Genomic DNA, 24,995 nt, shown 5'->3' with positions numbered 1-24,995 from the left:
GGCGCTGCGGGCCCGGGGGGGCCGGGGTGTCCCGGGGGGGCCGGGGTGTCCCCGGCGGGGGGTGTCCCGGGGGGGGGCGTGTCCCGGGGCGCTCCCGGTGTCCCCGGGCTGTCCCGGACTTTTTTCCGGTGTTCCGGGTGCGTCCCGGTGTCCCGGGGGTGTCCCCAGGGGGGCTCCGGTGCCCCCGGTGGGGGGGGGGGGTCGGTAGCAGGGTGTCCCGGGTGGGGGGGCGCCCCTCCCGGCTTTCTCTCGGGGTCTCCTATCCGCGTGTCCCCCCCGTCCCGTTACCGTCCGTTCCGCTCCCCCCCCCCCCGCACTTACCGGCCGCCGCGTCCCCCCGGGGTGGGCGGACGCCGGAGCTTCCCGGTACCACCCGCCCGCGGTCCCCGGCGTCACCGCTCGGTCCCCGGTAGCGCCAGCAGCCGGTGCCCCCCCCACCCCCCCCCCCGCCCCAGGCCCGCGCTGTGTCCGCCCCGCTCGCCGCTCCCCGCCCCTGCCCGGTGGGCGGACGCGGCGGCGGGAGCGGCCCCGGGCCCGGCGATGGCGGCGCCCCCGGGGCGGCGGGAGCGGCTGCGGGCGCTGGCGCTGGGGCGGGGGGCGCTGGGGCTGGAGGCGCTGCTGGATTTACTGGTGGGACTGGTCGGGGGGCTGCGGCCCCGCCTGCTGCTCCGGCCCGGCGGCGCCGGCGACGGGAGCGACGGCGACAAACACGTGCGGGACTTTCTGAGCTGGGGTGAGGGGTGAGCAGCTGGGGGGGCAGCGGGGGGGCGGACAGGGGGACACGGGGTGGGGAGGGGACAGGGGGACATGGGGATGGGAGGGGACAGGGGACACGGGGTGGGGGGGGGACAAGGGGGACAAGGGGACACCGGGATGGGAACGGGACAGGGGGACACCGGGGTGGGGATGGGACAGGGGGACACGGGGATGGGGATGGGACAGGGGGAGACGGGGTGGGGGGGGGACAAGGGGGACAAGGGGACACCGGGATGGGAACGGGACAGGGGGACACCGGGGTAGGATGGGACAGGGGGACACGGGGATGGGGATGGGACAAGGGGACATGGGGATGGAACGGGACAGGGGGACATGGGGATGAGAATGGGGGGGACAAGGGGACACCGGGGTGGGAACGGGACAGGGGGACACCGGGGTGGGGAGGGGACAAGGGAGACAGGGGGATGGGACAAGGGGACAGGGGACACGGGGGTGGGAACGGGACAGGGGGACACCGGGGTAGGGATGGGACAGGGGGACACGGGGATGGGAACGGGACAGGGGGACACCGGGGTGGGGAGGGGACAAGGGAGACAGGGGGATGGGACAGGGGGACAGGGGGACACGGGGTGGGGAGGGGACAGGGGGACACCGGGGTGGGGATGGGACAGGGGGACACGGGGATGCGAATGGGGGGGACAAGGGGACACCGGGGTGGGGGGGGACAGGGGGACAGGGGGAGACCGGGTGGGAACGGGACAGGGGGACACGGGGATGGGAACGGGGGGGACACCGGGGTGGGGAGGGGACAGGGGGACACGGGGGTGGGAACGGGACAGGGGGACATGGGGATGGGAATGGGGGGGACAAGGGGACACCGGGGCGGGGATGGGACAGGGGGACACCGGGATGGGAACGGGACAGGGGGACACGGGGATGGGGACGGGGGGGACAAGGGGACACCGGGGTGGGAACGGGACAGGGGGACACCGGGGTGGGGAGGGGACAGGGGGACAGGGGGACACCGGGGTGGGAATGGGGGGGACAAGGGGACACCGGGGTGGGGACGGGACAGGGGGACAGGGGGACACGGGGATGGGGACGGGGGAGACAGGGGGACACCGGGACCGGGGGGGTTTGAGCGGGGTGTTCGGGACGGGGGTGGGGACCGGGACAGAGAGGGACACGGGGACAGGACCGGGGGGCCGGGATGGGGGAGTCACCGGGACCGGGGGGGTCCGATCCGGGACCGGGGCGGGGGTGATCCCGTACCGGGGGGTCCGATCTGGGACCGGGGCGGGGGGTGATCCGGTACCGGGGGGTCCGATCCGGTACCGGGGGGGGATGATCCGGTACCGGGGGGTCCGATCCGGGACCGGGGGGTCCGATCCGGTACGGGGGGGGGGATGATCCGGTACGGGGGGGTCCGATCCGGTACCCGGGGGGGGGATGATCCGGTACGGGGGGGTCCGATCCGGTACCCGGGGGGGGGATGATCCGGTACCGGGGGGGTCCGATCCGGTACCGGGGCGGGGGTGAGATCCTGTACCGGGGGGTCCGATCCGGTACCGGGGGGGGTCGGACCCCGGGGTGCCGGGGGCTGGGTGGGGGCGGGGGGCCGCGGCTCCGCTCCTTTTCTGGGCACGTCGGGCCCGGCCCCCCCCCGCCGCGGGCGCCGAGCGCTGCGCGGCCATAAATGGGCTGAGGGTGCGCGGCCGCCCCCCCCCGGTACCGAGAGTGTCACCCCCCCCCCCCCCCCGACCCGGGCGGTCACACCCCCGGGCTGTCACCACCACCCCCCACACACTGTCACCCCCCCGGACCCCAACACCCCCATGTCCCCCCCAGACCCCCCAACACCCCCATGTGCCCCCCAGACCCCCCCAACACCCCCATGTCCCCCCCCCAGACCCCCCAACACCCCCATGTGCCCCCACAGACCTCAACACCCCCCATGTCCCCCCCAGACCCCCCCAACCCCCCATGTCCCCCCCAGACCCTCCAACACCCCCATGTGCCCCCCAGACCCCAACACCCCCATCTCCCCCCCAGACCCCCCATGTCCCCCCCAGACCCCCCAACACCCCCATGTGCCCCCCAGACCCCCCAACTCCCCCCATGTGCCCCCACAGACCTCAACATCCCCCATGTCCCCCCCCAGACCCCCCCAACCCCCCCATGTCCCCCCAGACCCCCCAACACCCCCATGTCCCCACCCAGACCCCCCAACCCCCCCCATGTCCCCCCAGACCCCCCAACACCCCCATGTCCCCCCCCAGACCCCCCAACACCCCCATGTCCCCCCAGACCCCCCAACACCCCCATGTCCCCCCCCAGACCCCCCAACTCCCCCATGTGCCCCCCAGACCCCCCCAACACCCCCATGTCCCTACCCAGACCCCCCAACACCCCCCATGTCCCCCCCCAACACCCCCATGTCCCCCCCCAGACCCCCCAACACCCCCATGTCCCCCCCAGACCCCCCAACTCCCCCATGTGCCCCCCAGACCCCCCAACAGCCCCCATGTGTCCCCCCAGGCCCCCCCAACCCCCCCATATCCCCCCCCAGACCCCTCAACACCCCCATGTGCCCCCCGGACCCCCCAACACCCCCACGTCCCCCCCCAGACCCCCCAACCCCCCCATGTCCCCACAGACCCCAACACCCCCCATGTGCCCCCCCAGACCCCCCACTGGGTGCTGCCCCCCCACCCATGGGTGCTGACCCCCCCACCCCGGGTGCTGCCCCCACCCGTGGGTGCTGACCCCCCACCCATCCATGGGTGCTGCCCCCCCCACCCATGGGTGCTGACCCCCCCACCCGTGGGTGCTGACCCCCCACCCATCCATGGGTGCTGCCCCCCCCCCCCCCGGGTGCTGACCCCCCCACCCGTGGGTGCTGCCCCCCCACCTATGGGTGCTGCCCCCCCGCCATGGGTTCTGCCCCCCCACCCATGGGTGCTGCCCCCCCCACCCATGGGTGCTGCCCCCCCACCCATGGGTGTTGCACCCCCCACAATGGGTGCTGACCCCCCCCACCCGTGGGTGCTGACCCCCCACCCATCCATGGGTGCTGACCCCCCCCCCCATGGGTGCTGCCCCCCCACCCATCCATGGGTGCTGACCCCCCCCCCCATGGGTGCTGACCACCCCCCCCCCCGGGTGCTGCCCCCACTCGTGGGTGCTGCCCCCCTCACCCGTGGGTGCTGACCCGCCACCCGTGGGTGCTGCCCCCCCCCCCCATGGGTGCTGCCCCCCCACCCGTGGGTGCTGCCCCCCCCACCTATGGGTGCTGACCCCCCCCCCCCATGGGTGCTGACCCCCCCACCCGTGGGTGCTGACCCCCCCACCCATCCATGGGTGCTGCCCCCCCACCCGTTGGTGCTGACCCCCCACCCATCCATGGGTGCTGCCCCCCCACCCGTGGGTGCTGCCCCCCCACCCATGGGTGCTGACCCCCCCACCCATGGGTGCCCCCCCAGCCGAGCCCGTGGCCTCGCGGGTGCAGGAGCTGCAGCTGCAGCGAAGCGACTTCGAGATCTTGAAGGTGATCGGGCGCGGGGCCTTCAGCGAGGTGAGGGGACACGGGGGGACACGGGGGCGACATCGGGGGTGACATTGCGGGTGACGCCGGGGGTGACGCCGGGGGGGACGCCGCAGGTGGCCGTGGTGCGGATGAAGGAGTCGGGGCAGATTTACGCCATGAAGATCATGAACAAGTGGGACATGCTGCGGCGTGGGGAGGTGAGGGGACCCTGGGGACATTGGGGACACTGGGGACATTGGGGACACTGGGGGCACTGGGGACATTGGGGACATTGGGGTCACTGGGGGCACTGGGGACACTGGGGACACTGGGGACATTGGGGTTCACCGGGGACATTGGGGGACACTGGGGGAGGTGAGGGGACACTGGGGACATTGAGGACACTGGGGACACTGGGGGACATTGGGGGACAGCAGGGGAGGCGAGGGGACACTGGGGGACATTGGGGGACAGCAGGGGAGGCGAGGGGACACTGGGACATTAGGGGACATGGGGGACATCAGGGGACACTGGGGGAGGTGAGGGGACACTGGGGACACTGGGGACACTGGGGGAGGTGAGGGGACATTGGGGACACTGAGGACACTGGGGGAGGTGAGGGGACACTGGGGACCCTGGGGACATTGGAGACACTGGGGGCACTGGGGACAGTGGGGACACTGGGGACATTGGGGTCACTGGGGGCACTGGGGACACCAGGGGCACTGGGGCACATTGGGGTTCACCGGGGACATTGGGGGACACTGGGGGAGGCGAGGGGACACTGCGGACACTGGGGACACTGGGGGAGGTGAGGGGACACTGGGGACATTGAGGACACTGGGGACATTGAGGACACTGGGGACATTGGGGGATACTGGGGGACATTGGGGGACAGCAGGGGAGCCAAGGGGACACTGGGACATTAGGGCGCATGGGGGACATCGGGGGACACTGGGGGAGGTGAGGGGACACTGGGGACACTGGGGGCACTGGGGGCACTGGAGACATTGGGGACATTGGGGACACCGGGGGCACTGGGGGACATTGGGGTTCACCGGGGACATTGGGGTACACTGGGGGAGGCGAGGGGACACTGGGGACACTGGGGGCACTGGGGACATTGGGGACACTGGGGACATTGGGGACATTGGGGTCACTGGGGACATTGGGGACACTGGGGACATTGGGGTCACTGGGGACACTGGGGACATTGGGGTTCACTGGGGACATTGGGGTACACTGGGGGAGGCGAGGGGACACTGGGGACATTGAGGACGCTGGGGACATTGGGGGACACTGGGGGACATTGGGGGACAGCAGGGGAGCCGAGGGGACACTGGGACATTAGGGGACATGGGGGACATCGGGGGACACTGGGGGACGTGAGGGGACACTGGGGACACTGGGGGAGGTGAGGGGACACTGGGGGAGGTGAGGGGACACTGAGGACACTGGGGGCACTGGGGACATTGGGGACACTGGGGACATTGGGGACACCGGGGGCACTGGGGGACATTGGGGTTCACCGGGGACATTGGGGGACACTGGGGGAGGCGAGGGGACACTGGGGACATTGAGGACACTGGGGACATTGGGGGACAGCAGGGGAGGCGAGGGGACACTGGGACATTAGGGGACATGGGGGACATCAGGGGACACTGGGGACATCGGGGGCACTGGGGACACTGGGGGACATTGGGGACACTGGGGACATTGAGGGATACTGGGGGACATTGGGGGACAGCAGGGGAGGTGAGGGGACACTGGGGGCACTAGGGACATTTGGGTCACTGGAGACATTGGGGACACTGGGGACATTGGGGTCACTGGGGGCACTGGGGACACTGGGGACATTGGGGGCACTGGGGACACTGGGGACACTGGGGACATTGGGGACACTGGGGACACTGGGGGCATTGGGGACACTGGGGGAGGTGAGGGGACACTGGGGACATTGGAGGATACTGGGGGACATTGGGGGACACTGGGGGCACTGGGGGACATTGGGGTTCACCGGAGACATCGGGGGACACTGGGGGAGGTGAGGGGACACTGGGGACATCGGGGGACACTGGGGGACATTGGGGGACACTGGGGGACATTGGGGGCACTGGGGACACTGGGGGCATTGGGGACACTGGGGGAGGTGAGGGGACACTGGGGACATTGGGGGGCACTGGGGACACTGGGGGACATTGGGGTTCACTGGGGACATCGGGGGACACTGGGGGAGGTGAGGGGACACTGAGGACACTGGGGACATTGGGGACACTGGGGACATTGGGGTCACTGGGGGCACTGGGGACATTGGGGACATTGGGGGACACTGGGGGAGGTGAGGGGACACTGGGGACACTGGGGACATTGGGGACACTGGGGACACTGGGGACATTGGGGTCACTGGGGGCACTGGGGACATTGGGGACATTGGGGGACACTGGGGAGGTGAGGGGACACTGGGGACATTGGAGGATACTGGGGGACATTGGGGGACACTGGGGGCACTGGGGGACATTGGGGTTCACCGGAGACATCGGGGGACACTGGGGGAGGTGAGGGGACACTGGGGACTCTGGGGGACATTGAGGGACACTGGGGACACTGGGGGACACTCCAGGTGAGCTCAGTGCCGGGGGTGACGCTGGCGGGGGGGGCGGTGACCCCGGTGTCACCCTCGTGCCCGTGTCCCCAGGTGTCCTGTTTTCGGGAGGAGCGGGAGGTGCTGGCGCGGGGGGACCAGCGCTGGATCACCCGCCTGCACTTCGCCTTCCAGGACCCGCAGTGCCTGGTGAGGGGACACCCCCGGGGACACCCCCTTGGGGACATCCCTTCGGGGACACCCCACCCTGGGGGACACCCCGGGGACACCCCTGGGGACACCCCTGGGGACACCCCCTTGGGGACATCCCTTTGGGGACACCCTTGGGGACACCCCTGGGGACACCCCCTTAGGGACATCCCTTTGGGGACACCGCTGGGGACACCCGTGGGGACACCCCCTTGGGGACACCCCCTTGGGGACACCCCTGGGGACACCCCCTTGGAGACACCCCCTTAGGGACATCCCTTTGGGGACACCCCTGGGGACACCCCCTGGGGACATCTCTTTGGGGACACCCCTGGGGACACCCGTGGGGACACCCCCTTGGAGACACCTCCTTGGGGACATCCCTTTGGGGACGCCCCACCCCAGGGGACACCCCTGGGGACACCCCCTTGGAGACACCCCCTTGGGGACATCCCTTTGGGGACACCCCTGGGGATACCCCTGGGGACACCCCCTTGGAGACACGCCCTTGGGGACGTCCCTTTGGGGACACCCCTGGGGACACCCCTGGGGACACCCCCTTGGAGACACCCCCTTGGGGACACCCCTGGGGACACCCTTGGGGACACCCCCTTGGAGACACCCCCTTGGGGACATCCCTTTGGGGACACCCCTGGGGACACCCCTGGGGACACCCCCTTGGAGACACCCCCTTGGGGACACCCCTTTGGGGACATGACACCCCTGGGGACAGCCCTGGGGACACAACCCCTTGGTGAGACCCCCTTGGGGACATCCCTTTGGGGAGACCCCACCCCTGGGGACAGCCCTGGAGCCCCTTGCTGTGCTCATGTCCCCATGTCCCCATGCTGCTCCTGTGTCCCCATCCCTATGTCCCCACGCCACCCCTTTGTCCCCAGCCTGTCTCGATACCATGCCCATGTCCCCATCCCATCCCCGTGTCCCCAGTCATGTCCCCAGCCTGTCCCCATGTCCCCATGCTGCTCCTACGTCCCCATCCCTGCGTCCCCATCCCTGCGTCCCCATCCCTGTGTCCCCATGCCACCCCTGTGTCCCCATCTCTGTGTCCCCATGCCATGCCCATGTCCCCATGCCACCCCCTCTGTCCCCGTCCCATCCCCATGTCCCCAGCCCTGTCCCCAGCCCATGTCCCCATCCCATCCCCTTGTCCCCAGCCGTGTCCCCATCCCATCTCTGTGACACCAGCCACGTCCCCAGCCATCCCTGTCCCCAGGTTGTCCCTGTCCCCAGGCTGTCCCCGTGTCCCCAGGCTGTCCCCATGTCCCCAGCCCATGTCTCCATCCCATCCCCGTGTCCCCAGCCGTGTCCCCAGCCTGTCCCCATGTCCCCAGCCATGTCCCCAGGCTGTCCCCATGTCTCCAGCCATGTCCCTATCCCATCCCTGTGTCCCCAGCCGTGTCCCCAGCCTGTGTCCCCAGCCTGTCCCCATGTCCCCAGCTGTGTCCTCATCCCATCCCCATGTCCCCAGCCCTGTCCCCAGCTCTGTCCCCATCCCATCCCCATGTCCCCAGCCCTGTCCCCAGCCATGTCCCCATCCCATCCCCATGTCCCCAGCCGTATCCCCAGGCTGTCCCCATGTCCCCCAGCCATGTCCCCATCCCATCCCCATGTCCCCAGCCGTGTCCCCATCCCATCCCTGTGACACCAGCCACGTCCCCAGCCATCCCTGTCCCCAGGTTGTCCCCTGTCCCCAGGCTGTCCCCAGCCTTGTCCCCAGCCTGTCCCCATGTTCCCAGCTGTGTCCCCAGCCCTGTCCCCAGCCATGTCCCCTGTCCCCATCCCATGTCCCCACCCATGTCCCCAGCCGTCCCTGTCCCCAGGTTGTCCCCTGTCCCCAGCCACATCCCCATCCCGTCCCCATGTCCCCAGCCATGTCCCCATCCCATCCTCATGTCCCCACCCATGTCCCCAGCTGTCCCTGTCCCCAGGTTGTCCCTTGTCCCCAGCCTGTCCCCAGCCTGTCCCCATGTCCCCAGCCATGTCCCCATCCCATCCCATGTCCCCACCCATGTCCCCAGCCGTCCCTGTCCCCAAGTTGTCCCCTGTCCCCAGCCATGTCCCCATCCCGTCCCCATGTCCCCAGCCATGTCCCCAGCCATGTCCCCATCCCGTCCCCATGTCCCCACCCATGTCCCCAGCTGTCCCTGTCCCCAGGTTGTCCCCTGTCCCCAGCCTGTCCCCAGCCTGTCCCCATGTCCCCAGCCATGTCCCCATCCCATCCCATGTCCCCACCCATGTCCCCAGCCATCCCTGTCCCCAAGTTGTCCCCTGTCCCCAGCCATGTCCCCATCCCGTCCCCATGTCCCCAGCCGTGTCCCCATCCCGTCCCCATGTCCCCAGCCGTGTCCCCAGCTGTCCCTGTCCCCGCAGTACCTGGTCATGGAGTACTACGTGGGGGGGGACCTGCTGACGCTGCTCAGCAAGTTCGGGGACCGGCTGCCGCTGCCCATGGCGCGGTTCTACCTGGCCGAGCTCGTCATGGCCATCGACTCCGTGCACCGCCTGGGCTACGTGCACCGGTGGGACAGGGGACACGGGGGACATGGGGACACAGGGACACGGGGGGACGTGGGGACATGGGAGGACGTGAGGGGACACGGGGAAATGGGGGGAGATGGGGGACATGGGGGGACACGGGGACACATGGGGACACGGGGAAATGGGGGGAGATGGGGACATGGGGGGACATGGGGACACATGGGGACACGGGGAAATGGGGGGAGATGGGGACATGGGGGGACACGGGGACACATGGGGACATGGGAGGACACGGGGACACATGGGGACACGGGGAAATGGGGGGAGATGGGGACATGGGGGGACACGGGGACACATGGGGACACGGGGAAATGGGGGGAGATGGGGACATGGGGGACATGGGGACACATGGGGACATAGGGAAATGGGGGGAGATGGGGACATGGAGGGACACGGGGACACATGGGGACACGGGGAAATGGGGGGAGATGGGGACATGGGGGGACATGGGGACACATGGGGACACAGGGAAATGGGGGGAGATGGGGACATGGGAGGACACGGGGACATGGGGGGACATGGGGACACATGGGGACACGGGGAAATGGGGGGAGATGGGGACATGGGGACATGGGGGGACACGGGGACATGGGGGGACATGGGGGACATGAACTCCGTGCACCACCTGGGCTACGTGCACCGGTGGGACAGGGGACACGAGGGACTTGGGGACACAGGGGGACATGAGGGGACATGGGGACATGGGGGGACATGGGGACACAGGGGGACATGAGGGGACATGGGGGGACATGGGGACACGGGGGACACGTGTGGGACATCAAGTCTGCACCGGTGGGACAGGGACAGGGGGCCGGGGACAGGGACACAGGGCTGGGGACACGGGGGGACATGGTATGGGGTTGGGGACATGCCAGGGGGACACAGGGGACACAGCACCGGGCTGGGGACGCGGGGGCTGGGGACACATGGGGACATGGCGCGGGGCTGGGGACACCCGGGGGGGACACAGGGACAAGGCACGAGGGTGGGGACACACAGAGGGGACAAAGGAGGAATGTGGGGACACAGGAAGGACATGGAGGGACCAGGGGGCACACGGGGGACATGAGGGACATGGGGGGACTCAGGGGGCCTGGGGCCATGGTGGGGGGGACACGAGGTGACAGAGGCCACCCCCCGCCCAGGGACATCAAGCCCGACAACATCCTCCTGGACCGGCAGGGTCACGTCCGCCTTGGGGACTTCGGGTCCTGCCTCAAGCTGGGGCCCGATGGCACCGTGAGTGGGGACAGGGGACAGGGGACAGGGGGACAGGGGCTGGGGGGACACGGGGACAGGGGTGACCTGGAGCTCAACCCGGCTACGAGCACCCAGAGAATCCCCCACACATCCTCGTGTCCCTTGTCTGTCCCTTGTCCCCATGTCTCCGTGTCCCCTGTCCCCATATTCCCCGTCTCCCTGTCCCCCGTCCCACGTCCCTGTCCCCATGTCCCCTGTCCCTGTGTCCCCGTATTCCCCATCCCACATTCCTGTCCCCATGTCCCCCATCTCCATTCCAATGTCCCTCTGTCCCCACGTCCCTGTCCCCATGTCCCCTGTCCCTGTGTCCCCATATTCCCCATCCCACATCCCCGTCCCCATGTCCCCCTGTTCTAATGTCCCTGTGTCCCCCATCCCAGTCCCCATGTCCCCCTGTTCTAATGTCCCTGTGTCCCCCATCCCAGTCCCCATGTCCCCCTGTTCTAATGTCCCTGTGTCCCCCATCCCTGTCCCCATGGCCCCCTGTTCTAATGTCCCTGTGTCCCCCATCCCTGTCCCCATGGCCCCCTGTTCTAATGTCCCTGTGTCCCCCATCCCTGTCCCCATGGCCCCCTGTTCTAATGTCCTTGTGTCCCCCATCCCCATTCCAATGCCCCTCTGTCCCCACGTCCCCGTCCCCATGTCCCTGTCCCTGTGTCCCCTGTCCCCATGTCCCCCATCCCCACTCCAACGCCCCCTCTGTCCCTATGTCCCCTGTTCCAATGTCCCCGTGTCCCCCATCCTCATTCCAATGTCCCTCTGTCCCCATGTCTGTGTGTCCCTCATCCCCATTCGGATGTCCCTCTGTCCCCATGTCCCTGTGTCCCCATGTCCCCTGTTCCAATGTCCCTGTGTCCCCATGTCCCTGTGTCCCCAGGTCCCCTGTTCCAATGTCCCTGTCCCCCTGTCCCTATGTCCCCCATCCCCATTCCAACGCCCCTCTGTCCCCACATCCCCTGTTCCAATGTCCCTCTGTCCCCATGTCTGTGTGTCCCTCATCCCCATTCCAATGTCCCTCCATCCCCATGTCCGTGTCCCCATGTCCCCACGTCCCCTGTTCCAATGTCTCTCTGTCCCCATGTCTCTGTGTCCCTCATCCCCATTCCGATGTCCCTCTGTCCCCATGTCTCTGTGTCCCCAGGTCCCCTGTTCCAATGTCCCTCTGTCCCCATGTCCCTGTGTCCCCAGGTCCCCTGTTCCAATGTCCCTGTCCCTATGTCCCCCATCCCCATTCCAACGCCCCTCTGTCCCCATGTCCCCTGTTCCAATGTCCCCATGTCCCCCATCCCAACGTGCCCCCGTCCCCATCCCCGTGATGTCCCCGTGTCCCCTGTTCCAATGCCCCCGTGTCCCCAGGTGCGCTCGGCGGTGGCCGTGGGGACCCCCGACTACCTGTCCCCCGAGATGCTGCTGGCGGTCGAGGACCCGTCGCGCTCGTACGGCCCCGAGTGCGACTGGTGGGCGCTGGGGGTCCTGGCGTTCGAGATGTTCTTCGGGCACCCGCCCTTCTTCGCCGAGAGCCTCCCCGAGACCTACGCCAAGATCCTGCACTTCCAGGTGGGAACTGGGAGCACTGGGGGGCACTGGGAGGGAGTTGGGGGGCACTGGGGGGCACTGGGAGGGAGTTGGGGGACACTGGGGGGCACTGGGAGGGCACTGGGAGGGAGTTGGGGGGCACTGGGGGGCACTGGGAGGGCACTGGGAGGGAGTTGGGGGGCACTGGGGGGCACTGGGAGGGAGTTGGGGGGCACTGGGGGGCACTGGGAGGGCACTGGGAGGGAGTTGGGGGGCACTGGGGGGCACTGGGAGGGCACTGGGAGGGAGTTGGGGGACACTGGGGGGCACTGGGGGGCACTGGGAGGGAGTTGGGGGGCACTGGGGGGCACTGGGAGGGAGTTGGGGGGCACTGGGGGGCACTGGGGGGCACTGGGAGGGAGTTGGGGGGCACTGGGGGGCACTGGGGGGCACTGGGAGGGAGCTGGGGGTCACTGGGAGGGCACTGGGAGGGAGTTGGGGGACACTGGGGGGCACTGGGGGGCACTGGGAGGGAGTTGGGGGGCACTGGGGGGCACTGGGAGGGAGTTGGGGGACACTGGGGGGCACTGGGAGGGCACTGGGAGGGAGTTGGGAGGTGCTGGGAGGGCACTGAGGGACACCGGGGGATGCTGGAGGGCACTGGGAAGTGCTGGGGGGGCACTGGGAGGTACTGGGAGGAAGGTGGGAGGCACTGGGAGGGCACTGGGAGGTGCTGGGGGGGCACTGGGAGGCACTGGGGGGCACTGGGGGCACTGGGAGGTGCTGGGGGGCACTGGGCGTGCACTGGGGGCACCGGGAAGTGCTGGGGGAGCACTGGGAGGCACTGGGAGGTGCTGGGGGGGCACTGGGGGCACTGGGAGGGCACTGGGAGGCACTGGGAAGTGTTGGGGGGGCACTGGGAGGGCACTGGGAGGCACTGGGAAGTGCTGGGGGGGCACTGGGAGGCACTGGGAAGTGCTGGGGGGGGCACTGGGGGCACTGGGAGGGCACTGGGAAGTGCTGGGGGGGCACTGGGGGCACTGGGAGGTGCTGGGAGGTGCTGGAGGGCACTGGGCGTTCCTGGCCGTTCCTGGGCGCTCCTCGGCGCTACTGGGCCGCCCGCCCCCAGGACCACCTGCACCTCCCGGAGGAAACGGAAGCGGAAGCGGCGGGCGGGGGCGTGGCCAGCGGCGGGGGCGTGGCCCAGGCGGAGGAAGGGGCGTGGCCGCGGGTGCCGGCGGAGGCGCGCGAGCTGGTGCGCGGGCTGCTGTGCGCGCGGGAGGCGCGGCTGGGGCGGGGCGGCGCGCGCGACTTCCGGCGGCTGCCGCTGTTCGCGGGGCTGCGCTGGGCCCGGCTCCGCCGCTCCGCGCCGCCCTTCGCCCCCGCCGCCGCCGGAGCCGCCGACACCTCCAACTTCGACGTGCTGGACGACTGCCTCAGCCAGCCGGTGCGGGACGGACCCCCGGGACCCGCCCCCCGCCCCGGGACCCCATCCCGGGAACCCCCTGAGGACCCCATGCCCGAAACCCCATCCCGGGACCCCCCTGAGGACCCCATCCCCGAAACCCCATCCCGGGACCCCCCCTGGGGACCCCAGCCCGGGATCCCCCCGTGGGAACCCCACCCGGGGACCCCGTCCCGGAGACTCCATCCCGGGAACCCCCTGAGAACCCCATGCCGGGACCCCCCCCTGGGGACCCCATCCCCGAAACCCCATCCCGGGATCCCCATGCCCAAAACCCCATCCCGGGACTCCCCCCTGGGGACCCCATCCCGGGATCCCCATCCCGGGAACCCCCTGAGGACCCCATGCCCGAAACCCCATCCCGGGACGCCCCCCTGGGGACCCCACCCCGGAGACCCCATCCCTGAAACCCCATCCCGGGATCCTCCCGTGGGACCCCCGCCCCGGGACCCCGCCCCGGGAAACCCCCCTGGGGATCCCATCCCGGGATCCTCATCCCCGAAATCCCATCCCGGGACCCCCCCCTGGGGACCCCATCGCAGGATCCCCATCCCGGGAACCCTCCGGGACCCCCCCTCTCATGGAACCCCATCCCGGGATCCCCCCGTGGGACCCCCCACCCGGGGACCCCACCCCGGGATCTCCAGTCACTGACCCCCTCCGGGACCCCCCCTCTCACGGAACCCCATCCCGGGACCCCCCAGGGTCCCCCCTGGCCACCGCGGGGACCCCCAAACCCTCAGCCCCTCCCTGGGACCCCCCCACCCTCAGGACCCCTTTGGGACCCGCTTACTCCCCTTGGAACTCCATCATGGGACCCCGCCCCCCCCCGCCCCGGGACCCCCCTCATGGGACTCACCTAGGACCCCCAAATTCACCGCCCGTGTCTAATGCTGCCCCCCCCTCCAGGAGCCGCTGGGGGAGCCCTGGGACACCCCCGAGCTGGGGCTGCACCTCCCGTTTGTGGGGTACTCGTACACCCGCGGAGACTCCCAGTGAGTGGGGGGGGCCTTGGGGTTGGGGAACTGGGGGCACTGGGGAGATGTGGTGGGGGGGGGGCCCACAGGTGTCCCTTGGTGACCCCCCCCCACCTTGTGTGTGTCCCCCCCACCAGGGAGGAAGAGCCTGAAGAGGAAGATGAGGACGAGGAGTGGGACCAGGACATGGCCATGGAGCTGGAGGGGGACTGGGGGACCCCCCCGGAAATGGGGACCCCCCCGGTCATAGGGACCCCCCCGTACAGGGGGACTCCTCCACCCACGGGGCCCCCCCCATGGTCAGGGACACCCCTACCCATGGGGGCTCCCCCCCAGCAAGCCCCTCCCCAACCTACAGAGACCCCCCCAGCTAGGGGAGCGCCCCCCCAGACTGGGCCCCCCCCATCCCAAGTGACCCCCAATCCCCAGAAAGGGTCCCCCACATCCCAGGGCAACCCCCCAGCCAAGGGGGCTCCCCCGCGGACGCCACCCCCCGGCTGTGCAGCCACCCCGGGCACGGGCCCCCCCCGGGCACCCCCTGAGGTATGTGGGAGGAGGGGGGGGTGGTTTGGGGGGGGTCGGTGCTGGGGAGGGTTCCGGGGGGTTGTCCGGGGTCCCCGTGTCCCAGTCCCGGGGTGGGGATCCCGGTGTCCCAGGGGGGTTTGGTGGGTTCATGGGGAGGGTCCCAGGGGGGGTCCCGGGGGGGTGTCCAGGTCCCCAGGGGTCCCGGTTCCCCGGGGTGGGGGTCCCGGGGTTGTCCAGGTTCCCAGGGGGTGTCCAGGGGTCCCGGTTCCCGGGGGGGTCGCGGGGGGGAGTCCAAGTTTCCAGGGGTCCCACTTCTCGGGGGGATGTCCAGGTCCCCAGGGGTCCCAGTTCCCGGGGGGGTCCCGGGGGGGTGTCCAGGTCCCCGGGGGTCCAGGTCCCTGGGGGGGTGTCCAGGTCCCCAGGGGTCCCCGTTCCTGGGGGGGTCATGGGGGGGTGTCCAGGTCTCCAGGGGTCCCGGTTCTCAGGGGGGTGTCCAGGTCCGCAGGGGTCCCAGGGGGATGTCCAGGTCCCCGGGGGTCCCGCTTCCCCCGTGTCCCGGTGCCCCGGGGGGGTCTCCACGCAGACCCGGTTCCCGCAGGTGCGACCGGCGGCTGCGGATCCCCCGGCGGGGGCGGGGCCTGTGCCCGAGGGGGCGGGGCCTGTGCCCGAGGGGGCGGGGCTGCGCGCGGCCCTGGAGGCGGAGCGACGCGGGCGCGAGGCGCTGGAGCACGAGCTGGGGCTGCTGCGCGCGGCCGGGCAGGGGCTGGCCCGGTACGGGGGGGGGGGGCACCGGGAACGGGGGGGGCACCGGGAAATGGGGGGGGCACCGGGAAACCGGGGGGGACACCGGGAACCGGGGGATCATTTGGAACTGGGAGGGGGTTGCACCGGGAACCAGGGGGGGTCATTGGGAATCAGGGGGGTGGCACCGGGAAACCGGGGGGGGGGCACCGGGAACCAGGGGGGGTCACTGGGAACCGGGAGGGGTCACCGGGGACATGGGGGGGGTCCCCACCTGACTCGTGTCCCCCCCTCCCCCAAAAGGCGCCTGCAGGAGGTCGAGAGCCGCAACCTGGAACTGGAAGCGAAGCTGCGGCGGCTGCAGAGCCCCCCCCCGGGGCCTGGGCCCCCCCCGCATGAAGGCAAGAACCCCCGGGCCCCCCCCAAACCCTCCCCCGGATGGGGGGGAATGGGGCTTCACCCCCTCCCTGAAATGGGAGACACCCCAAAGAAAGGGTGTTTTTGGGGGTGTCCAGCCCTGACCCCCCCCCCTCCCCATTTCCCTTGCAGGAGGCGCGGGGGCCCCCCCCGCCATCACAGCCCCCCCAGAGCCCCGGCCGGACGTAAGGGGGGGTTTGGGTCTGGGGGTGTCGGGTTTTGGGGCGCGGGGGCCGCTGACGCTCTGTGCTCTCTCCGCAGCCCGGCCGCGGGGGCCCCCCCCGGCTTTTCCGCTCCCCCCTGGGGGTGCCCCTGTCCCGGCACCTGCTGCTCTGGGCCCGGGTACGTGCTGGTGCTGTCACCGTCACTGTCACCGTCACCCCCCCGCCGGGCATGGCTGTCCCCACTGCCACCCCCCCGGGCTGGGACACCCCCCCCAGGGCACGGCCACCAGCCCCGGAGGGGACAGTGACAGCTGGGACACCCCTGTACCTGCCACCACCCCCCCCCCGGTGCCACTGTCACACCCCCATGGCTGTGCCACCACTCTGGGAAGTGCCACCGCGCTGTCAGCCCCGCTGGCCCCCCCAGGCTGTCACCTCTGCCACCCCCCAGCTGTGCCGCCCCACATTGTCACCCAAGGCCACATGGAGCCGTGTCCCCCCAACTCCAGGGGGGTGTCCCCAAGGAGGGAGGGACCGCAGGGGGGCTGTGGGGGGCGGGGGGTGACGGTGCCACCGCGCTGACCCCCTCCCTGTCCCCAGGTCCCCCGTCCCGGTGCCACCAAGGACTGTCTGCTGCTCTGCGCCGCCCCCCCCGCCCCCTCGGGGACCCCCCCTTGAGAGGGACCCCCCCCCGCAGAGGGGACCCAGGCGTCCGGGTTCACCAGCACCCCCTGTTCTTGCACTTGAACCCCCCCTTCCCCACCGCGGGGCGGGGGGGGTGACACCCCCACTGTACATAGACCCCCCCCCCCCAGAACCACTAGACACGGGGTGGGGGACCCAGGCATCTGGGCCCCCCCCAGAAACGGGGGGGCTGGGGTGTCACCCTGTCACCCCCATGACCCGCAACGAGGGGCGGCGGGACCCAAACCCCCCCCCCCCCGAAATGGGTGCCCCCCCGGGGCCCCCCCACTAGTAATTTATTTGTAGGGACGCCCCACGTTTGCACTAAGCCCCCCCTTATTTATACCGGCCCCCCCCCCCCCCCCGCCTCCAGCTTCTTGTCCCCCCCCCCGGTTTGTTGTGTGCCCCCCCCCCGGGGAATTGATGACAATAAAGTTGTGTTTCTGCATCGGCCTCTGCACTAGGCGGGGGGGGAAATGGGGACACCCCAAAATGGCCCCGGGTTGGGGGGTGTTGTGTGTCACCCCCCCAACAAGGCCCAGGGAACATGGGGAAGTGTCACCCCTTGTGTCCCCATTGTGTCCCCCCCTGGCGTGTCCCCAACCTGACCCCCCCAGCACCCCATGTGTCCCCCCGTGTCCCCAACCTGTCCCACAGTGTGTCCCCAACCTGACCCCCCCAGCACCCACTGTTCCCCCAGTGTCCTCAACCTGACCCCCCCAGTCCCCCAGCGTGTCCCCCGGTGTCCCCAACCTGTCCCCAGACACATCCGGGCCCCCCCAAAGTGCCAAAAGAGTCTCTTTAGTATAAATAAGGGGCAGCGCCCGGTGGCCCCGCAGGGACATAAAGTGACAAAGGCACAGGTGCCGCCGCCCCCCCCGGGGCCAGGGGACAGCGGGTGGCCGTGGGGACAGCGGGGTGCCCGCGCGGGGGGGCGGGGGGTCAGTAGTACATGGGTGGCACCCGCGGGGTACGTACGGGTGACGGTGACACCGAGGGTGACGCCGGTGACGCTCACACCACGGTGCCGCTGGGGGAGCCGCCGTTCTGCGAGGACAGTCCCTGCGCGGGGGGACATCGGTCAGCGGGGGGGACACACGGACACATCGAGGACAACGGGACCCCTTGAGTCCCCCCGAAACCCCTTCTTGACCCTCCAGGCTGCTGCTGGGACCTCTCGTGTCCCCCCTAACCCCCGTGACCCCCAAACCCCCATACCCCTGTGTGACACCCCCAAGCCCCCCTGTGACACCCCCAAACCCCCCCAGTGACCCCCTCAAGCCCCTCTGTGACCCCCTCAAACCCCCCTGTGACCCCCCTAACCCCCATGACCCCCAACCCCCCGTGTGACACCCCCAAACCCCTGTGACCCCCAAATCCCCTCTGTGACCCCCAAACCCCTCTGCGACCCTCAAACCCCTGTGTGACCCCCCCAAACCCCTGTGACCCCCCCAAACCCCCTCTGTGACCCCCAAACCCCTGTGTGACCCCCCCAAATCCCCGTGTGACCCTCAAACCCCCGTGTGACACCCCCAAACCCCTGTGACCCCCAAACCCCCTCTGTGACCCCCCTAACCCCTGTGACCCCAAACCCCTGTGTGACCCCCCCAAAACCCCCCTGTGACCCCCTCAAACCCCCCCAGTGACCCCCTCAAGCCCCCCTGTGACCCCCAAACCCCCGTGTGACACCCCCAAACCCCTGTGACCCCCAAACCCCCGTGTGACCCCCAAACCCCCGTGTGACACCCCAAAACCCCTGTGACCCCCAAACCCCCTCTGTGACCCCCAAACCCCCGTGTGACCCTCCCAAATCCCCGTGTGACCCCCCTAACCCCTGTGACCCCCAAACCCCCGTGACACCCCCAAACCCCCCCGTGACCCCCTCAAGCCCCTCTGTGACCCCTCAAACCCCCCTGTGACCCCCAAACCCCCCTGTGACACCCCCAAACCCCCTCTGTGACCCCCCTAACCCCTGTGACCCCCAAACCCCTCTGCGACCCTCCCAAACCCCTGTGTGACCCCCAAACCCTCGTGTGTTCCCCCCAAACCCCCCTGTGACACTCTCAAACCCCCGCAGTGATCCCCTCAAACCCCTCTGTGACCCCCTCAAACCCCCGTGTGACCCCCTCAAACCCCTCTGTGACCCCCTCAAACCCCCCTGTGACCCCCCCGTGACTCACGGGGGTCCCTGGCCGTGCCCAGGTGCAGATGAGCCCCTCCTGACACACCGTGACGATACAGGACCCTCAGCCTCCCCAAACCCCCTCTGTGACCCCCAAGCACCCCCGTGATCCCCCAAACCCTCTCCGTGACCCCCCCGTGACTCACGGGGGTCCCCGGCCGTGCCCAGGTGCAGATGAGCCCCTCCTGACACGCCGTGACGATACAATCCTCCAGGAACAGCAGCACCGTCAGCCGCTCGTGCGCGATCTTCTTGCAGACCAGCGGCTCCAGCAGCGGCACCTCGTGCAGCCGGGGACAAAGCGCCGTCCCCAACACCTTGGCCGTGTCCAGGCGGCCCCGTCCCCCGCCGGGGGGTTTGTCCCCGCTGCGGCTGATGTTCCCCAAGCTGTGGTAGCGTTTGTGCTCTTTCTCGGCGCCGCCGGATGGTCCCTTGCGCTCCTGCAAGGTCAAGGTGGCGAAGCGGCCGACGCTCGGGGCCGGGGGCACGTCGGGCGCGGGGCCACGGGCCGAGCTCGTCCCCGCCGGCTGCGGGAGGCTGTTGGAGCGGGACAGCGAGCGCGGTAACCCCGGCGCGGCGGGGACGCCGGCGTCCGCCGAGCCGGTGAGGGTCCGGGCGCGGGAGAGCGGCGGGCGGGGGTACAGAACGTCCTCGGTCAGGTCCCACAGGCAGAACTGGGTGTCCTGCCCGGCCGAGCCGAAGCGGTAGGTGACGGGAGGCGAGCGGCGCGCCAGGGGGTCGCTGGGCTCGTCGTCCCCGTCTTCCTCGCCCCCGCCCAGCTCGGGGGGCTGCGGGCTCTGCGCCGCGCCGGTGAACGGGTCGAAGGCCACGGCGTTGACCCACGACTTGTGCCCGTGGCCCCGCGCCACCACCCGCCCCTCGGCGAACGACCAAACCGTCACCAAGTCGTCCTCGCCCCCCGTCACCACGTAACGGCCGTCGGGGCTCCAGCAGACGCAGAGCAGCCCCCCGAAATAGCTCTTCATCATCCCCTGGAGCAGCATGGAGTCGAAGTGGAAGACGCGCAGACACCCGTCCTGGCTGACGCAGGCGAGCGAGCGCCCGTCCGGCGAGAAGGCGAATTCGTTGAGGGGCCCCTCGCCCACCGCCCACTTGAGCAGGGGGTTGCGGGGGGTCTTGCTCTTGCAGGAGAAGACGCTGAAGCCTTCGCCCTGAGTCAGGAGGGTGTACTGGGGGGGGGCGGCCCCGCAGGGCTGCTCCGCGTCGTACAGGTAGAGGTGGCCGCTGGCGTGGGACGCCAGGAACAGCCGCTCGGTCCCCGGGAGCCACTTGACGAAGGTCACCTTGGTTTTGTCGATCAGGCGCTGCGGGAGGAGGGGGAAAACGGGGTTAAACGGGGAGAAAAAGGGCGTTTCGGGGGGGGAAAGGGGGAGAAAAGGGGGGAAGAGGAGTTAAGGGGGAGGAAAAGAGGGGTTGGGGGTGGAAAGGGGGAGTTAAGGGGGAGCAAAAGGAGGGGGAGCAAAAGGGGGTTGGAGGGGAAATGGGGGTAAATGGGGAGAAAAAGGGGGTTGGCGGTGCAAAGGGGGAGTTAGTTGAAAAGGGGGAGTCAGTTGAAAAAGGGGGAGGCAGTTGAAAAAGGGGGAGGCAGTTGAAAAAGGGGGAGGCAGTTGAAAAAGGGGCTTGGGGGGAAAAGGGAGAGTTAAGGGGGAGAAAAAGGGGGTTTTGGGGGAAATGGAGGATGGAACGGGCCCCCAGCTGCATTTGGGGACACAGAGCAGCAGCCCCAGGGTGTCACCGAGGGGAAAAAGCCAAAAAAGAGGCATTTGGGGCCACAAATCCGCATCCCGGCGCCGCCCCGGGGTGTCGCTGAGGGCAGAGTCCAAAGCGATGCGTTTGGGGACAGAAACGGGCACGTTTGGGGACGGGAGCGGGGGCTGTAGCGCCACCCCTGCGAGGGCACCGAGGACAAAGGGCGGTTTTGGGGCCATTCCCCAGCGAAGGAGACTCCACAGCCTCCCTGGGCAGCCTGGGCCCGGCTCTGGCACCCTCACCGCGAACAAGTTTCTTCTCCTGTTCAAGCGGAACCTCCTGTGTTCCAGTTTGCACCCACTGCCCCTTGGCCTGTCACTGGTTGTCACCCAGAAGAGCCTGGCTCCATCCTCCTGGCACTGCCCCTTGCCATATTGATCCCCATTATGAGTCAGCCCTCAGTCTCCTCTCCTCCAGCTCAGAGCCCCAGCTCCTCAGCCGTTCCCCACACGGGAGCTGCTCCACTCCCTCCAGCATCTTCGTGGCTGCGCTGGGCTCCCAGCAGTTCCCTGTCCTTGCACTGAGGGGCCAGAACTGGACACAATATTCCAGATGCGGCCTCACCAGGGCAGAGCAGAGGGGAGGAGAACAAGGGAGAGACCCCCAAACTGCCTCAGAATGGCAAAAAAATCACCTCAGGGCCCAAAATGGCGCCAGAATCACCTCAGGGCCCAAAATGGCACAAAAATCACCTCAGGGCTCCAAATGGCGCCAGAATCACCTCAGGGTCAAAATGGGACCAGAATCACCTCAGGGCTCAAAGTGGCACCAGAATCATCTCAGGGTCAAAATGGCCCCAAAAATCACCTCAGGGCTCAAAGTGGCACCAAAATCACCTCAGGGTCAAAATGGCCCCAAAAATCACCTCAGGGCTCCAAATGGCGCCAGAATCACCTCAGGGTCAAAATGGCCCCAAAATCACCTCAGGGCCCAAAGTGGCACCAGAATCACCTCAAGGATCAAAACGTCACTAAAATCTCCTCAGGGCCAAAATGTCAGTAAAATCACCTCAGGGCCCAAAATGGCACCAGAATCACCTCAGGGCCCAAAATGTCACTAAAATCACCTCAGGGCCCAAAATGTCACTAAAATCTCCTCAGGGCCAAAATGTCAGTAAAATCACCTCAGGGCTCCAAATGGCGCCAGAATCACCTCAGGGCTCAAAATGTCACTAAAATCACCTCAGGGCCCAAAATGGCCCCAAAATCACCTCAGGGCTCAACATGGCACCAGAATCTCCTCAGGGCCAAAATGTCACTAAAATCACCTCAGGGTCAAGACGGTGCCAGAATCACCTCAGGGTCAAAATGGCCCCGGGGGCACCGAGATGGCCTCAAGTTGTGCCAGGGGAGGTTGAGGTTGGAAATTTGGGGCGATTTCTTCACAAAAAGGGCTGTCGGGTGTTGGAACAGGCTGCCCGGGGCAGCGGGGGAGTCGCCATTGCTGGAGGGGTTTAAAAGGCGTTGAGACGAGGTTTAGGGACGTGGGTTAGTGCTGGAGTTGGGTTACGGTTGGACTCAACGATCCTGAGGGTCTCTCCCAATTGAAACGATTCTAAGATCAGCTCAAAGTGGCGCCAGAGTCACCTCAGGGTCAAAATGGCGCCAGAATCACCTCAGGGTCAAAATGTCACTAAAATCACCTCAGGGCCCAAAATGGCCCCAAAATCACCTCAGGGTCAAAATGGCGCCAGAATCACTTCAGGGTGAAAATGGCGCCAGAGTCACCTCAGGGTCAAAATGTCACTAAAATCACTTAAAGGATCAAAATGGCCCTAGAATAACCTCAGGGCTCAAAGTGGCACCAGAATCACCTCAGGGTCAAAATGGCCCAAAAATCACCTCAGGGCTCAAAATGTCACTAAAATCACCTCAGGGCACAAAATGGCCCCAAAATCACCTCAGGGTCAAAATGGCGCCAGAATCACCTCAGGGCTTAAAATGGCAGCACTAGAATCACCTCAGAGCTCCAAATGTCACTAAAATCTCCTCAGGGCCAAAATGTCACTAAAATCTCCTCAGGGTCAAAATGTCGCTAAAATCACCTCAGGGCCCAAAATGGCGCCAGAATCACCTCAGGGCTCAACATGGCGGCCCCAGGGGAACCAATTTTGGGTTTTTTGGCCTCGATGCAAGACTGTACACTCGCCCTTGTTCTATTCCATGGAGTTTCTCCCCGCCCAACCCTCCAGCCTGCCCAGGTCTCCGGATGGCAGCGCAGCCTCCGGTGTCAGCTGCTCCTCCCAGTCCGGTGTCACCAGCAAACGGGGTGAGTGTCACTCTATCCCCTCACCCAAGTCGTTGATGAATATATTGCACAGCGCTGCTCCCAGCACCGACCCCGAGGGACCCGCTGCACACAGACCTCCTCGTTGAAGAGCTTGCTGGCGTCCTTCCTGACGAGGTCGAGCCGCTGGACCTGCCCGGCCGAGAAGCCCACGAGCAGCGGGATGGTGGCGGCGCCGGCCGAGAACTGGTTGAAGTCGTGACACGTGGGCTGCGTCCCCTTGTAGATGCGCTTGTCGATGGGCTTGTGCAGGTCCAGGGACTGTGGGGACACGGGGACGTCACCCGGGGACACACAGACACACACGCGGGAGCTCCTGGGGGCTCTGGGGTCACCGTTACTGTCCCCAGTGTCACCATGAGCTCCTGGGGGCTCTGGGGTCACTCTTATTGTCCCCAGTGTCACCATCACCGCTGTCCCCATTAGTGATGGATCCTGGGGGCTCTGGAGTCACTGTCCCTGTCCCCAGTGTCACCATGAGCTCCTAGGGGCTCTGGGTCATCATCCCTGTCCCTGTTGTCACTGTCGCCACTGTCCCCGTTAGTGACAGATCCTGGGGGCTCTGGGGTCCCCGTTTCCAGCCCCGGTGTCCCCGCCGCCCCCCCCGCCCGTTCCCGGTTCCCCCGTTACCCGTCGGTTCCCGCGAGCACCGGAACCGGCCCCGCCGTAGAAATAAAGCTCCCGGCCCAGGTTGAAGCAGACGCGGCTGCGCTCCGCCGGGCCCCCCGGTTCCTCGGCGGGCGGCAGCGCCAACCGCACCATGGACAAGCGCACCGGCGGCAGCGCGGCCGGGCCCGGGGCGGCGGCGGCGGCGGAGCCCGGGCCGGCGGCGGGTGGGGAGGGCCCGGGGGCGGCGGCGGGGCCGGCGCGGGGCCGCGGCTCGGGGCCCAGCAGCCGGTAGGAGCCCTCGCGGGTGCGGAACTGGCTCTTGAGCTCCAGCGGCTGCACCGGGAGCGACGCGGGACCCTCGGCCGGTGCCGGGCCCGCCGCCGCCGCCGCCATCTTCCCGCCGGAAGGGCGTCACCGCCCGCCGGAAGCGTCCCGGCGGCCGCCGCCGCTGCCATGGCAACGCGCTGAGTCACGCGTGGCCACGCCCCCTCGGCAGCACTCCATGGAGACCACGCCCATTAGGCCACGCCCCTCGCCAACACCCCACCGAGCCCACGCCCCCGCACCAGCCCGAGGCCACGCCCCCACCCACTGAGGCCACGCCCCCACCCCTTTGAGGCCGCGCCCCACCCCTTGAGGCCACACCCCATCACTTGAGCCCACGCCCCCTTGAGACCACGCCCCCACCCCTTTGAGGCCACACCCCATCACTTCAGCCCACGCCCCCTTGAGACCACGCCCCCACCCCTTTGAGGCCACACCCCCATCACTGGAGGACACGCCCCCACCCACTGAGGCCACGCCCCC

The 24,995-nt window shown here is 68.7% G+C and overlaps 2 protein-coding genes across 2 annotated transcripts; one reads left to right on the top strand and one right to left on the bottom strand.

Moving 5' to 3' along the window:
• The first annotated feature begins 446 nt into the window (after positions 1–446).
• DMPK (DM1 protein kinase) lies at positions 447–17,789 on the top strand. The gene is made up of 15 exons (XM_065655250.1): positions 447–733; positions 4,200–4,291; positions 4,378–4,461; positions 6,939–7,034; positions 9,426–9,574; positions 10,739–10,832; positions 12,210–12,410; positions 13,498–13,815; positions 14,743–14,828; positions 14,948–15,353; positions 15,934–16,106; positions 16,380–16,477; positions 16,626–16,678; positions 16,755–16,835; positions 17,258–17,789. The coding sequence occupies exons 1-15, from the start codon at positions 541–543 to the stop codon at positions 17,333–17,335; spliced, it is 2,202 nt and encodes a 733-aa protein (XP_065511322.1). The 5' UTR covers positions 447–540; the 3' UTR covers positions 17,336–17,789.
• A 485-nt stretch (positions 17,790–18,274) lies between these two features.
• Positions 18,275–24,602, bottom strand: DMWD (DM1 locus, WD repeat containing). Its single transcript, XM_065655131.1, has 4 exons — positions 24,210–24,602; positions 23,658–23,840; positions 19,670–20,848; positions 18,275–18,403 (listed from the first exon to the last, which is right to left on the bottom strand). The coding sequence occupies exons 1-4, from the start codon at positions 24,579–24,581 to the stop codon at positions 18,356–18,358; spliced, it is 1,782 nt and encodes a 593-aa protein (XP_065511203.1). The 5' UTR covers positions 24,582–24,602; the 3' UTR covers positions 18,275–18,355.
• Between the last annotated feature and the right edge of the window lie 393 nt (positions 24,603–24,995).

Source organism: Caloenas nicobarica, chromosome 37, assembly GCF_036013445.1.
Source record: "Caloenas nicobarica isolate bCalNic1 chromosome 37, bCalNic1.hap1, whole genome shotgun sequence".
Lineage (NCBI taxonomy): Eukaryota > Metazoa > Chordata > Aves > Columbiformes > Columbidae > Caloenas > Caloenas nicobarica.
Note: the sequence above shows the minus strand (reverse complement) of the source record. Positions and strands in the feature narration are given on the sequence as shown.